Source organism: Myxine glutinosa, chromosome 2 (assembly GCF_964187855.1).
Source record: "Myxine glutinosa chromosome 2, kmMyxGlut1.1, whole genome shotgun sequence".
Taxonomy (NCBI): domain Eukaryota; kingdom Metazoa; phylum Chordata; class Myxini; order Myxiniformes; family Myxinidae; genus Myxine; species Myxine glutinosa.
The window spans coordinates 225,997,455-226,011,908 of record NC_136262.1 but is presented as its reverse complement, the minus strand read 5'-3'; the positions used below and the strand labels follow the sequence as shown (position 1 = coordinate 226,011,908).

General features: G+C 44.7%; 2 protein-coding genes across 2 annotated transcripts in view; one reads left to right on the top strand and one right to left on the bottom strand.

The window, feature by feature from the left end:
• Nucleotides 1–14,454, top strand: part of PDHA1 (pyruvate dehydrogenase E1 subunit alpha 1) — a 143,834-nt gene that overhangs the window by 70,570 nt on the left and 58,810 nt on the right. The window lies entirely within an intron of this gene.
• SMS (spermine synthase) overlaps nucleotides 1–14,454 on the bottom strand; it is a 114,408-nt gene that overhangs the window by 81,507 nt on the left and 18,447 nt on the right. Inside the window, exon 3 of the mRNA XM_078772328.1 lies at nucleotides 142–307. Within this exon, the coding sequence (XP_078628454.1) occupies nucleotides 142–307 (166 nt within the window). The remainder of the gene's footprint in view (nucleotides 1–141; nucleotides 308–14,454) is intronic.

Sequence of the window (14,454 nt, the reverse complement as noted above, 5' to 3'; positions counted from 1 at the left end):
TTACTCAGGGAAACCAATGTACTGTACTCGCAAATGTTCGATTTTGCAAGTAATAAACAAAACCAAATAAAGCAGAAAGACGTGAACTGCTCCACGAGTGGCTTTATAAAAAGGAAAGAGGGGGCTTGATGTAGATCTCACCTGGTCAACAAAATCAGACATCTCTCCCCAAGGGGATGCAAATGCTGCATCCTCATTTTGCTCCTCTTGTTTCGCTCTAACTTTCGGTTGAACCAAATCTTCAACTACTGGGTCTGTAAGATCTATGGTAATGAGACCATCGCTTTGAACTCTGAAATTCAGGCATCTGGAGGTTGGGGTGGAAATCAGAGTAAAAGATCAATTTTCGCACAGGTCACGACACTGCACATGCATTTTCCCAAAGTAAAGTTAGATACACAACAAACAGCATTCGGGCATGGGCATTTGATAAAAGTGTTCCAACATGCCACCTTAATTATGAGGCCATGCACACTTTTGCTATGCCCTTACATACAATGCAGCAGTGTGTGTGGTGGTATGTGTGTGGTGGTGGTGGTATGTGTGTGGTGGTGGTGGTATGTGTGTGGTGGTGGTGGTGGTATGTGTGTGGTGGTGGTGGTATGTGTGTGGTGGTGGTGGTATGTGTGTGGTGGTGGTGGTATGTGTGTGGTGGTGGTGGTACTGGTGGTGGTACTGGTGGTGGTGGTACTGGTGGTGGTGGTGGTACTGGTGGTGGTGGTGGTGGTGGTGGTACTGGTGGTACTGGTGGTGGTGGTGGTGGTGGTAGTGGTGGTGGTACTGGTAGTGGTACTGGTAGTGGCACTGGTGGTGGTACGTGTGTGGTGGTGGTACGTGTGGTGGTGGTGGTGGTACGTGTTGTGGTGGTGGTGGTAAGTGTGTGGTGGTGGTGGTACGTGTATGGTGGTGGTACGTGTGGTGGTGGTTGTGGTGGTAAGTGTGTGGTGGTGGTGGTACGTGTGTGGTGGTGGTGGTACATGTGTGGTGGTGGTGGTACGTGTGTGGTGGTGGTGGTACGTGTGTGGTGGTGGTGGTACGTGTGTGGTGGTGGTGGTACGTGTGTGGTGGTGGTGGTACGTGTGCGGTGGTGGTGGTACGTGCGTGGTGGTGGTGGTACGTGTGTGGTGGTGGTGGTACGTGTGTGGTGGTGGTGGTACGTGTGGGGTGGTGGTGGTACGTGTGGGGTGGTGGTGGTACGTGTGGGGTGGTGGTGGTACGTGTGGGGTGGTGGTGGTACGTGTGGGGTGGTGGTGGTACGTGTGGGGTGGTGGAGGCACGTGTTGTGGTCGTGGTTGTACGTGTGTGGTGGTGGGGCGTGTGTGGTGGTGGGGCGTGTGTGGTGGTGGGGCGTGTGTGGTGGTGGTGCATGTGTGTTGTGGTGGTACTTGTGTTGTGGTGGTGGTACGTGTGTTGTGGTGGTGGTACGTGTGTTGTGGTGGTGGTACGTGTGTTGTGGTGGTGGTACGTGTGTTGTGGTGGTGGTACGTGTGTTGTGGTGGTGGTACGTGTTGTGGTGGTGGTGGTACGTGTGTTGTGGTGGTGGTACGTGTGTTGTGGTGGTGGTACGTGTGTTGTGGTGGTGGTACGTGTTGTGGTGGTGGTACGTGTTGTGGTGGTGGTACGTGTTGTGGTGGTGGTACGTGTTGTGGTGGTGGTACGTGTTGTGGTGGTGGTACGTGTTGTGGTGGTGGTGGTGGTACGTGTTGTGGTGGTGGTGGCACGTGTTGTGGTGGTGGTACGTGCTGGTACATGTGTGTGTGGTGGTACATGTGTGTGTGGTGGTACATGTGTGTGTGGTGGTACATGTGTGTGTGGTGGTACATGCGTGTGTGTGGTGGTGGTGGTGGTATGTACAGGTGGTGGAACTTGTGGTGGTAGGTATTGTGGTGCTACGTGTGCCATATATGTGGCGTATGTGTGCCTTACGTGTACGTCTGAAAATTATAGGGGGGGGGGGGAGGGGGGATAATAACAGCTGGCCCAATCTCCACCAAATTTTGCATTCGTGCTGGGTTTACAAAAATAATGGGCATAACTAATAATGAAAATCATCAACCAACTTCCAGCATGAGCTGTAACATTACCAAGTGGCCAACCTTTCAAAAGATGACATTCTCGATGTTCAGCAAACAAAACGTTTTCTTCTCAATGTGGGAGGCCTGGTGTTGGCTTAGCGGTTAGGGTGCCAGCTTGGGATCCGAGGATCCTGGGTTCGAATCCCGGTCGTTCACTGAATTAACACCAGGGGGATTGACTCAGCCTGTCATCCTTCCGAGGTCAGTAAATTGAGTACCAGTTCACTGGTAATTCCCTGTGTCGCAAGAGGCGACTAACAGGGTTGGCGGCAGGAAGGGCGTCCGGCCACAATATTGCTTCAAAAAGGGGACCACGGTGCCCAAAAAGGCCAACCCCTGCTCTGCAGGGAAAAATGGCCTCTAAAGGTGGTTCTAAAGGTGCTTCTATGGGAGGGAGGGAGGGCGGGAGGGCGGGAGGGCGGGCGGGAGGGAGGGCGGGCCAGCCTAACAGATCATAACTGAAGGTCAATGTACCATAACCATGGTGAGCACATTCCTTATACATTATTGCAACCAAATAATACTGTTACAGACGCGGTTTTAGATGTTATATTGACCGAGCGGTGGTGTATTTAACCGCGTCCGAAAAGTTACTCCCCGATTAGAACCCGATTCCACCCGACGTTGACCAGATCGCCCCACAGATATTCAATCGGGAAACCTCTAAAGCGACCGAAAGAGAATGAAAAAGAAGAAGAAGAAGAATACGGAGGAAGAACAGATTTATTATACACACACAAGCAATGGATGGAAGAAGCAGTAACACAGCGAATCGTTAACTTACACTATTCATTTTTACTTAACCCCAAGACAACGAGCAGGACAGGACGTTCACACTTACACAGGGGATATTGCAGGCAGGTAGGGCTTGAGGTGGATTGCTTGAGAGGGAGGCAAAGTCAGAGGCAGCAGCTCTCAATTCCTCGCGGTTTTGGCGGGAAAACCCTCCGTCGCGTATCCGCTGCGGTAGACGTCACGCGCTGGTTCGGCACACCTGCTCCTCTTCTTGTGGTGGAGCCGTCTCCCTCCTTTCAGCGCGTCTCTCCAAAGCTGGTTTCCTTGCCGAGTACCTCTCCTCTTTGGCTTGGAGCATTTCGCATCTCACCGCTCCTCTTGGTGCCGCCTCTTTGCTCATCTCCCAGGTCATCTCCCAAGTCATCTGGTAAAGCAGTCCCTTACAGTCGCTTTTATCACCTCGGGTGGAATTAAGCCGCCGGCTCCGAGGGCACGCCTAACGGGTCGCTCACCGCGGTGCTGATTGGCTGTTAGGGCTGGCTCACTCCTCCCCTCTTATGACGAGGTGGAGACACGCCTTTCTTCTCCGACTCAAAGCACATGGGCAATGGCGGCCTGCGGGATTGAAAACAACTCCCCTTTTGAAAGGAACTTTGGAGAGCGGAGATGTTTGGGGAAATTGGAAGGGCCTACGCTTATTTTGTTTGATACAATGCAAAGTCAATCTAGTGGGAAACACATATTTAGCCTACATGGAATAAGGAAATACACTATTTAAAAGATATATCGTGACCTGCGTGTAAGTTTCATGGAATTAACTAGGAGGACGGCTGCGACCATTATTTACATTAACAGGGTGTTACCATACTTTTGTAACGTTCACATTGTAACGTTTCCACATTCGTTACACTGCACCCTCCTTTCTTCAGGCCCGTACTCGGGCCTACTAAACTTTAACTTAGTGTGACACGTAGGTGTAATTCCCTCTACAATTAACCTGACCCTGAGTGTGACAATCTTAAAACACAAATAAGTCTGTCCCCCTATTGCATTGCACCCTGTCTAACAGACTCAAGCCCACAGCTAACCGAATTACGGAATTATTCTCAAACTATACATTTACGGTGGGGGAGCATTATTTACAATGACGTGATTTCTTCTTTGCAACGCAACCCAGGACCTGTGTTTTTTTTTTTTTTTTTCTTTATAGGGAACAAGAAAACAAAGAAATTCCTGTTGGGAGGGAGGAGACAGCACGCATTGCATCGATGCACCAGTACCAATACCACCAAAGCACCCAAAAGCACCAAAAACACCACAAAGCACCAAAAGCACCACCCGGTGCGCAGTCACCATGGTTCATAATAAACACAACAAAACAACTGGTGGTGGTATTCACTTTCTCTGCTGGGCCGATGTTCTTCCCGACGTCTTCTGGCTTCATGCGGCCTATTTGGACATAACAAAAAGCACAACTTGTGTTCGTTTTTATTTAGGGCCTCAGGGGCCAACTAAGGGTGGTCCACCTGTTTGGCATAGGTGCCACCTTACCGAGGTCGGCAAGCAAGATTCCCTGGCCACTATGGCCGGTCTCCAACAGAGGTGCCCTGCCCCAGAACCTGGGGTCCATCAAGTGGTACTTGGCCGCAGAACAGCGGTCCATAAAGTGGTACATCAACGCAATGCATGCTGGTTCTGGGAATCTCGGGCGCACAATGGCCACCTCACGCACGCTCCCCTCGGCACCCAATGGCGCACAGGTCATGTGGGAGACAAAAGAAAGACAATTGAGCGAGGGGTAAGGTCACAAGGGTACACGTCAATAAGGCAATGCAAGGCGAAATGCGTACGGAGGGCGAAGTGAGAAAGCTCGTCCCTACCGTACGTCACCCCCCTGTCACCTACCCTACCCTTGCCCTTACCCCATATGTACAAAAATCTACACATTTACAAATTCGTCACTACTGTCACGTCTTCCCCATATTTCCTCTATACCAATGTGGAAGTGTAATTCAGTGTAACTTATTAATTGGCACTGGTAACTTATTGGTTGACCTAGTAACAAAGCAGATGCATTTTACATGCAAACTCTGTGGGGGACGGGTTTGTAAATGAGTTAGGAATGTGCACGAACATGATGGTCTCTTGAAACACCTGGTCACAGCCCCAGGCTGGAGCACCCCCCTATTGTTTGATAAATGGAACTCACAGCAGGGGGGGCTAGCTGGCGCCAGGAAGGCGACCGGTGACGTCGGCGGAGAGGAGATTACGAGTTCAGCGGACAGAGGATTAAGTCGAGTTGGTCCATATAAGCGGGAGCTGCAGCTGGAGTCGAGAGTACTTGCTACGTGAAGCGCTGACCGAACGGGAGTGTCGGATGGAGAGAAGGACCAGCGAAAAGAGTTAACCTGATCCATTATATTATGCGGTATCATTTTGGTAATTGGATGAAGTGAATACAGTTTAATAAACGAGACCTTTTGTAACCTGTGTCCGGTCTTTGGAGTCCTGTGAGTCCCCCAGTAAATTCCCTGACAATCTTGGAGGCACCGCTGGGATCAATTGTACAAGCAAGTCTTCTTTAAAAGGTGAGTGTGTCTTGTCTTGTCCAATATGATTTACGAACTTGGAAGTTATGGGTACATACATGGGGGAGCAGGTGATCTGGGGCTTCTTTGCGCACCGATGCCGCGATATAGGTGGCGTGAGCCATCACGAATGGGATTTCGATAAACGACTGTAGCAATTTATTGGTTTTTTTTCTAAATGATTTCTGTAAATACGTATTTTTGCGCTGGTTATTAAAGGGCCTTACTGTGACCTGGAAGCGGGCGGAGCAAGTGTGCACCTTGCGACCGCTTGCTTCCAGGACGTGTAAGGCCGGTACACTCGTTTACCCACCAGCACACGGATAAAGTACTACTTTTTTTTTTGCACTTGTTCGAAGCACTTGACTTGATCGGCGCTTGGCGAGCGACAGGGAACCGGGAAACGGAATTATATTTATATATACAGTGGTACCTCGGCTTACGAGTGCCCCAACGTACGAGTTTTTCGGGATACGAGCCGTCGCTCGGGCGGTTTGTTGCTTTGGGATACGAGCCGAGATCCGATGTACGAGCTCAAAAAATTTATTTTTTTGAATTTTCCGGTTGTGGCTTCCGGTTCCGGTCACGCGGTTATCTTGCCGTGAAAGCATCTCTGCTTGGATATAAAACACGCAATCGTCGAAATACATGAGCGAGGAATCTCCTTGCTCCAGCCGGTGACGTCATCGGCGGGGATCCCCGCCTCCAGAGTGGCTGGTCACGTGACCGCCAAAGCGTGTCGCGCGTGCGGGTATAATGAGCTACACCTGTGGATCACGTGACCACGGAAGCACGCCTCGCTTGAGAGGCATGGCTTTCGGTTTGCGTTTTGCTTTATAAGGCGCGATAAATGGGCTTTTGAGTGTTAGCGGTTCATGGCGTTGACGGTTCATGGCGGTTCATGGCGGTTCATGGCGTTGACGGTCAAAAACCCATTACATCAATTTTACCAGGCACTGTACAGTAAGTACAGTGGACACCAAATGCACGGTGGAAGGCTAGAAGTAGAAGATCGTCCAAGACAAGTGAGAATAAGCCATACTTTGGAGGAGATGACGTCATTCGCTGGTCCGATAACCAAAGATGTGGTATAAAAAACCAGGTGAGCTAACAATGCAGCAATGAAGGAATTCGGCCAAGGCACCGGCACACAACGACCTACCTACATCGAAAGACTCAATGCCAATGGTGACAGAAGCCAAGACGGCCGGCTTAAACACCGCCGAAAGACCACGGTGTACCAACTTACGATGCAGAACATCTTGCACTTAATATGATGACAACAGGTGCCATCCTCTGACGTACCATTACAGGTACAGGTACAGTACACGTGAGCACAGAGCAAAAGTTCACTGAAACCGAGATTAAGAAAAAAGAAAAAACACCTCGTGGTCCGTGCTCGATATCCGAGTTTCAATCTTTTCAAACACATGATGCTCTCGGTCACGGTATCTCCTGCGAGCTGCTTCTCCTTCAACCACACAAACAACAACTTCTCCATATCTTCATGGATAGAGGTCCGGAGCTTTGAAATAATCGTAACGCCCTTGGCTGGCGTTATAGCCTTTATGGACTCCTTCTGCTTCAAAATCGTACATATCGTAGAAGGAGTACGATCGTACTGCCTCGCCAAGTCGACAACACGCACACCTCACCTGGCATGCTCTTCTCCTCTGCTTAATAAAACCAGTTTATTTCTTTACATTCTCTTGTATTATGTACAGTATATACGAGGTCGTGCTTGTTTATACATTATTTGTTATTTATAAAGTACATTTTTGTTATTTAAAAGCACCTAACAAAAAAAATTGGTGTTTTTTTTTTGAGGCTGGAACGGATTAATAGCATTTCAATGCATTTGAATGGGAAAATTTGCTTTGACTTACGAGCGATTTGGCTTACGAGCTCCGTCACGGAACGGATTAAACTCGTAAGCCGAGGTACCACTGTATATATATTTCCAATATGGTACACCGGCCACAACGATTTTAGCGATTATCCGAGTTTTTTTTTTTAACGATTTCTGTAAATACGTATTTTTCCTGCGCTGTGTAATTCTTCTGACACGCGCCACGAAGAAACGCACCACTGATGTGCATGAAGCGACTTGTTTGCCGGTTCGGTAAGGTCCGTCCGTACACGTGTACAATCGTGTACACCCGTTTTAAATAAATAATTTTTTTCAGTTTTCCCGCCATGCCTATAAATTCATGACAGACAACCCCCCCTCATGCCGGTCCAGAATTATGATGAAAGATGGCGATTGAGAAAAAAAATTGCATCAAATTTTGTCCAGGTCCATCAAGAAGCCTTTGAGACATGCTTCACGGTTGAATAAAAAACCACCGTTTAGAGTACTTCTTTTTTTGTTCAAAGCACTCGACTTGGAGCCAGCGACTTGCTCGGCGGGGGATATAATTTTAGATATATATATAGTACGGGCATGCCCTAGTGAGAGATAATTACAGGAAATGGTGTTTGTGAGTAACAACCACCCTCTGGTCGAGGCTCATAGAAGGGGTGATGCTTACTGATTCGGCACGCTCACAAAATATGGGATTTTAAATGGCAGAGATGCCACGAAAGATCAGGAAGGGAAGGAATGGAAAATTTGTCAAGGTTTGAAATTAATCGGACAAGGGGGTCCCAAGGTATGGTCACCGTACTCGCAGGTCGTTCGTTTTGGCTTTGCGAATGGACCGAACCATTGCATGTAAATAGGAGGGTGGTTCTGTGGTCGTTCGTTTTGGCTTTGCGAATGGACCGAACCATTGCATGTAAATAGGAGGGTGGTTCTGTGGTCGTTCGTTTTGGCTTTGCGAATGGACCAAACCATTACATGCAAATAGGAGGGTGGTTCTGTGGTCGTTACTGCCACGTGGTTTCAAAGTTTTGTTGTTGGAACTTGTTGTTGGAACTTGCTGTTGGAACTTGCTGTTGGAACTTGCTGGAACTTGTTGTTGGAACTTGCTGTTGGAACTTGTTGGAACTTGTTGGAACTTGTTGTTGGAACTTGCTGTTGGAACTTGTTGGAACTTGTTGGAACTTGTTGTTGGAACTTGTTGTTGGAACTTGCTGTTGGAACTTGCTGTTGGAACTTGTTGTTGGAACTTGCTGTTGGAACTTGCTGTTGGAACTTGTTGGAACTTGCTGTTGGAACTTGTTGTTGGAACTTGTTGTTGGAACTTGTTGTTGGAACTTGTTGTTGGAACTTGTTGTTGGAACTTGTTGTTGGAACTTGTTGGATCTTGCTGTTGGAACTTGTTGTTGGAACTTGTTGTTGGAACTTGTTGTTGGAACTTGCTGTTGGAACTTGTTGGAACTTGCTGTTGGAACTTGTTGTTGGAACTTGTTGTTGGAACTTGCTGTTGGAACTTGTTGTTGGAACTTGTTGGAACTTGTTGTTGGAACATGCTGTTGGAACTTGCTGTTGGAACTTGTTGGAACTTGTTGTTGGAACTTGTTGTTGGAACTTGCTGTTGGCACTTGTTGGAACTTGTTGGAACTTGTTGTTGGAACTTGTTGTTGGAACTTGCTGTTGGAACTTGCTGTTGGAACTTGTTGTTGGAACTTGCTGTTGGAACTTGTTGTTGGAACTTGTTGGAACTTGTTGTTGGAACTTGCTGTTGGAACTTGCTGTTGGAACTTGTTGGAACTTGTTGTTGGAACTTGCTGTTGGAACTTGTTGGAACTTGTTGTTGGAACTTGTTGTTGGAACTTGCTGTTGGCACTTGTTGGAACTTGTTGGAACTTGTTGTTGGAACTTGTTGTTGGAACTTGCTGTTGGCACTTGTTGGAACTTGTTGGAACTTGTTGTTGGAACTTGCTGTTGGAACTTGTTGGAACTTGTTGTTGGAACTTGTTGGAACTTGTTGTTGGAACTTGTTGTTGGAACTTGCTGTTGGCACTTGTTGGAACTTGTTGGAACTTGTTGTTGGAACTTGTTGTTGGAACTTGCTGGAACTTGCTGTTGGAACTTGCTGTTGGAACTTGTTGGAACTTGTTGTTGGAACTTGCTGTTGGAACTTGTTGGAACTTGTTGTTGGAACTTGTTGTTGGCACTTGTTGGAACTTGCTGTTGGAACTTGTTGTTGGAACTTGTTGTTGGAACTTGTTGTTGGAACTTGCTGTTGGAACTTGTTGGAACTTGCTGTTGGAACTTGTTGTTGGAACTTGTTGGAACTTGCTGTTGGAACTTGTTGTTGGAACTTGTTGTTGGAACTTGTTGTTGGAACTTGTTGTTGGAACTTGTTGTTGGAACTTGTTGTTGGAACTTGCTGTTGGAACTTGCTGTTGGAACTTGTTGTTGGAACTTGTTGGAACTTGCTGTTGGAACTTGTTGTTGGAACTTGTTGGAACTTGCTGTTGGAACTTGTTGTTGGAACTTGTTGTTGGAACTTGTTGTTGGAACTTGTTGTTGGAACTTGTTGTTGGAACTTGCTGTTGGAACTTGCTGTTGGAACTTGTTGTTGGAACTTGTTGGAACTTGTTGTTGGAACTTGCTGTTGGAACTTGCTGTTGGAACTTGCTGTTGGAACTTGCTGTTGGAACTTGTTGGAACTTGTTGGAACTTGTTGTTGGAACTTGCTGTTGGAACTTGCTGTTGGAACTTGTTGTTGGAACTTGCTGTTGGAACTTGTTGTTGGAACTTGTTGGAACTTGTTGTTGGAACTTGCTGTTGGAACTTGCTGTTGGAACTTGCTGTTGGAACTTGTTGGAACTTGTTGTTGGAACTTGTTGTTGGAACTTGTTGGAACTTGTTGTTGGAACTTGTTGTTGGAACTTGCTGTTGGAACTTGTTGTTGGAACTTGTTGTTGGAACTTGTTGTTGGAACTTGTTGTTGGAACTTGTTGTTGGAACTTGTTGGAACTTGTTGTTGGAACTTGCTGGAACTTGTTGGAACTTGTTGTTGGAACTTGTTGTTGGAACTTGTTGTTGGAACTTGCTGTTGGCACTTGTTGGAACTTGTTGGAACTTGTTGTTGGAACTTGCTGTTGGAACTTGTTGGAACTTGTTGTTGGAACTTGCTGTTGGCACTTGTTGGAACTTGTTGGAACTTGTTGTTGGAACTTGTTGTTGGAACTTGCTGTTGGCACTTGTTGGAATTTGTTGGAACTTGTTGTTGGAACTTGCTGTTGGAACTTGCTGTTGGAACTTGCTGTTGGAACTTGTTGGAACTTGTTGTTGGAACTTGCTGTTGGAACTTGCTGTTGGAACTTGTTGGAACTTGTTGTTGGAACTTGCTGTTGGAACTTGTTGTTGGAACCCGTACTTATTTAATTAATTACATTTCTTATTACATTACAGTAATTACATTACAGTAATTACCTGAGGTAATTACAGTAATTACAGTTCCGGTAATTACAGTAATTACAGTAATCATTACAGTAATTGCAGTAATCTTATTACAGTAATTACATTACATTAACTCAGGCACCTTTTGAGTAAGGAAGCTGATATTTGGACATGACACTGACCGAGTGATATGGCTGTCAAGGAAAAATTTGATTTATTGATTAATCATTTAATAAATTAACTCGTTGATTTATAAATGACTTATTTAATTAAAATTCCTGAGAGATACATCTTCGGATGAAATACTTGCAGATTGGTTATGCTATGAGCCAATTGATTAAGGAAAATATTTTGTGATGGCCATATTGGCAATTTCGTGGCCATATTCGTGGCAACTCAGTTAGTGCCACTGCACCTTTAAAATGCATCCCTGCGTTCATTTTTCGATCGATTGAGTTGAAATTTTGAACAACCGGATCTGGACTGTCGTTGTTAACGACTCTAGCACGCACTCGTCCAATCAGGATGGAGCGGTATGGTCCCCGGATCATCACTGCCCGCAGTTTTAATTAATTTTACTTTTCTCTTGGTCATATAATTTTGAAGACATGCGTGTCATGATAGAGGAAATGTTTGTTCTGTTGAACGGAATAAATGTTGTTTATTTGTGTGGGAGTGTATTTTTGTGTATTTCTTGTGTATTTTGGATATATTTTCACGACTAATTCCAGTTAACATCCTGCAAAATTTGCTCGTTTGCTGGCCGAGTCGAAATTGCGTTGAGTTTCTATGGCATGCGCCATTAAAAGCGCTGTGTAATGGTTGAGCTCCTTTTATTTCGGTTTGGTCATGCGGATGAGCAAACAAAGTGACAAATGCTGCGGCTGGAGCAGTAGAAGCGATGTTTTTTTTAATGGAAACGATGTAATGAGTAATTAAAAGTGGGAGGGGGCAACACCACGCATACCTCTTTTAAGGTGTGTATAAACCCTGGAATATTTCAGCAATCAATACAATGCTGAAACTATGTAAGTTAAGTTAATGAGTAATTTACTGAGTAATTTAATGAGTAATTTAATGAGTAATTTAATGAGTAATTTAACGAATAAGTTAATGAGTAATTTAATGAGTAATTTAATGAGTAATTTAACGAATAATTTAATGAGTAATTTAATGAGTAATTTAATGAGTAATTTAATAAGTAATTTAATAAGTAATTTAATGAGGAATTAAAAGTGGGAGGGGGCAACACCACGCATACCTCTTTTAAGGTGTGTATAAACCCTGGAATAAACGTGGGAGGGGGCAACACCACGCATACCTCTTTTAAGGTATGTATAAACCCTGGAATATTTCAGCAATCAATACGATGCTGAAATGATGTAATTTACTGTGTAAGAGGGTCGACCTTGGGTTTGTTTGGGTTTGTTGTTTATTTTGTGGATGTGTATTTTTTGTGTATTTTGGATATATTTTCACGACTAATTCCAGTTAACATCCTGCAAAATTTGCTCGTTTCTGGCTGAGTCGAAATTGCGTTGAGTTTCTATGGCATGCGCCATTAAAAGCGCTGTGTAATGGTTGAGCTCCCTTTATTTCGTTTTGGTCATGCGGATGAGCAAACAAAATGACGAATGCTGCGGCTGGAGCAGTGGAAGCGATTTTTGAATTGTTCAATGATTATTCGATATTGTTATGACTTATTGTCAATAGGTATACTGAGTGGCCATGAGGTAGCCTGTTGCTATGTACAGTTTTATTCTATTGTTGATTATACCACATAATTGTGGTGATAAAGGAAATGTTCGTTTTAAATAGATGATTATGATATGACCATGACTATAAAATCATGATGATTATTATGAATGATATCATAGGGTTCAAATGCAGAATGATTGCATGAACTTGGGAAAGAACTTTCAAGCCCTATGGGATAAATTGGGTGTTACAAGCGATGGAGTTTCAAAATTTAGCATGATTGAAGGAATTTTACAGTCTTATTTCAGTAGTTTTACGAAATTTAAATTGCCAAGAGATTTTGGGTACTATTAAAGAAAAAAAATGATGAGATATTTTTTCCAATGAACTTTAATATCTGCCATCCATTTTGGCTGTCTCACGAATGAAGGATGAGTTGCCTTTAGTGGTTGCAAAGAAAATTTGTGGAGACCAGGCAAAATGGGGAAATATGTCAGATATGACCCTAGGACAGGACGGTGATTCATCAATTGACATGAGGTACGAACCAGAGGTGACGACCGATGAGTCGATCTCAGTCAATGGATGGACCTGTCCTGACATCATTGGGGAAAGGGCTTATGCAAGGAGTCATTCAAAATGATTAATTTGATTTATTGATGAATATTGATGAATTAATTGAAATTGAATAATTGATTGAATTGTTAATTGATTGAATCTAATTGATTGAATTTAATTGCATAAATTGAACTGAATAAATTGAATTGAATATATTGATTGTTTGATTGATGAAAATGCGGTCTCAAGAAAGAAGCTTTGATATCTTTGCGAGATATTATCAATGTGGAGACAACCTGGGAAAATTGAGCAAGGTGGTGAGTTTATATACAGATATATATGTGCGGTTACCATTGTGTGATTTCCCCGTCAAACAGAGCGGACACCTGAGGATTCACCCACTTCATACTGACCCTCCGGCTCATCTGCAAATACTGATCTGTGAGATTGGATTGTGCAAAAGCCACAGCTGAGGGAGATTCTCTGGAAATCACCGTGCGAACAGGTGGAGAGATCCTTCCTGGAGGTACGAGTGAAGCTTTAGAGGAACCTGGAACAAGCTACAACACATCCAACGCTACTTTGATAAAAGGCAGAATGGGAAATGGAGCCTGCAAGAACACACAAGGACAACCAGAGATTCCACAAAAAGGTACTTGTACACATCATATGTACGACCGTTATGGTGCCGAAGCTATAAGGCAGGTCGAGAATTGGTATTTGTGGACAAAGGGACATGATGAGGAGTTTCCAAGAGATGGTACATTTGAGCGAAGTCGATTGGAAAGATTGGAACAAAGATTGAAAGCCAGGAAGAGACAGAATCTAACGGTAGACTGGCTTGCATTCCATCTTTGGGATGGTGAATCCAGACAACGGGAACAGCAAGAACGGATAACGGAACTAGAACTTAAAATAAAAAGGATACAGGATACAGTGGAGGAGACAAATGCACAACTGCCCTCGAAATTAGGAATGAAAGTCACAGTTGTCCCATCTGATTTCCAGTTGTCTCCCCAAAAAGGACGGTACAGAGAATTTTTTCGTGTTTCAGGAGATAACGAGAGATTGCAGTGGCAACTCAGGGATGTAGAGATGCAGCCCAGCAATACAAGTGCACAGGCGCACAGATCAGACAACGACAGAAACAGGTGTTTCGAGTGTGGAAAGATGGGACATTGGAGAAGAAGATGTCCGTATGTCAACAGGAAGACAAGGTCATGGGGCAAACCAAGATCAAGCGTACCAGTGCTTACCGGTTCCTCAGACAATGATTAGGCCTTCATTGCTGCAAATCCCAAATGATGATTGGCCTCAACAGATTCGATTACTGGACAAACATGAACAACTGTCAATGATTCTTGTGTCTGAAAAGTTTTCAGAGCAAGAATGATTCATTTTTCTTTTTGCTTGTTAACAAATTAATAATTAATTGATCAAATGCCAAAATTGGATCTTCTATTTTGGGCACAGCAATTTTAAATTTACAAAGTTTGGAACAATT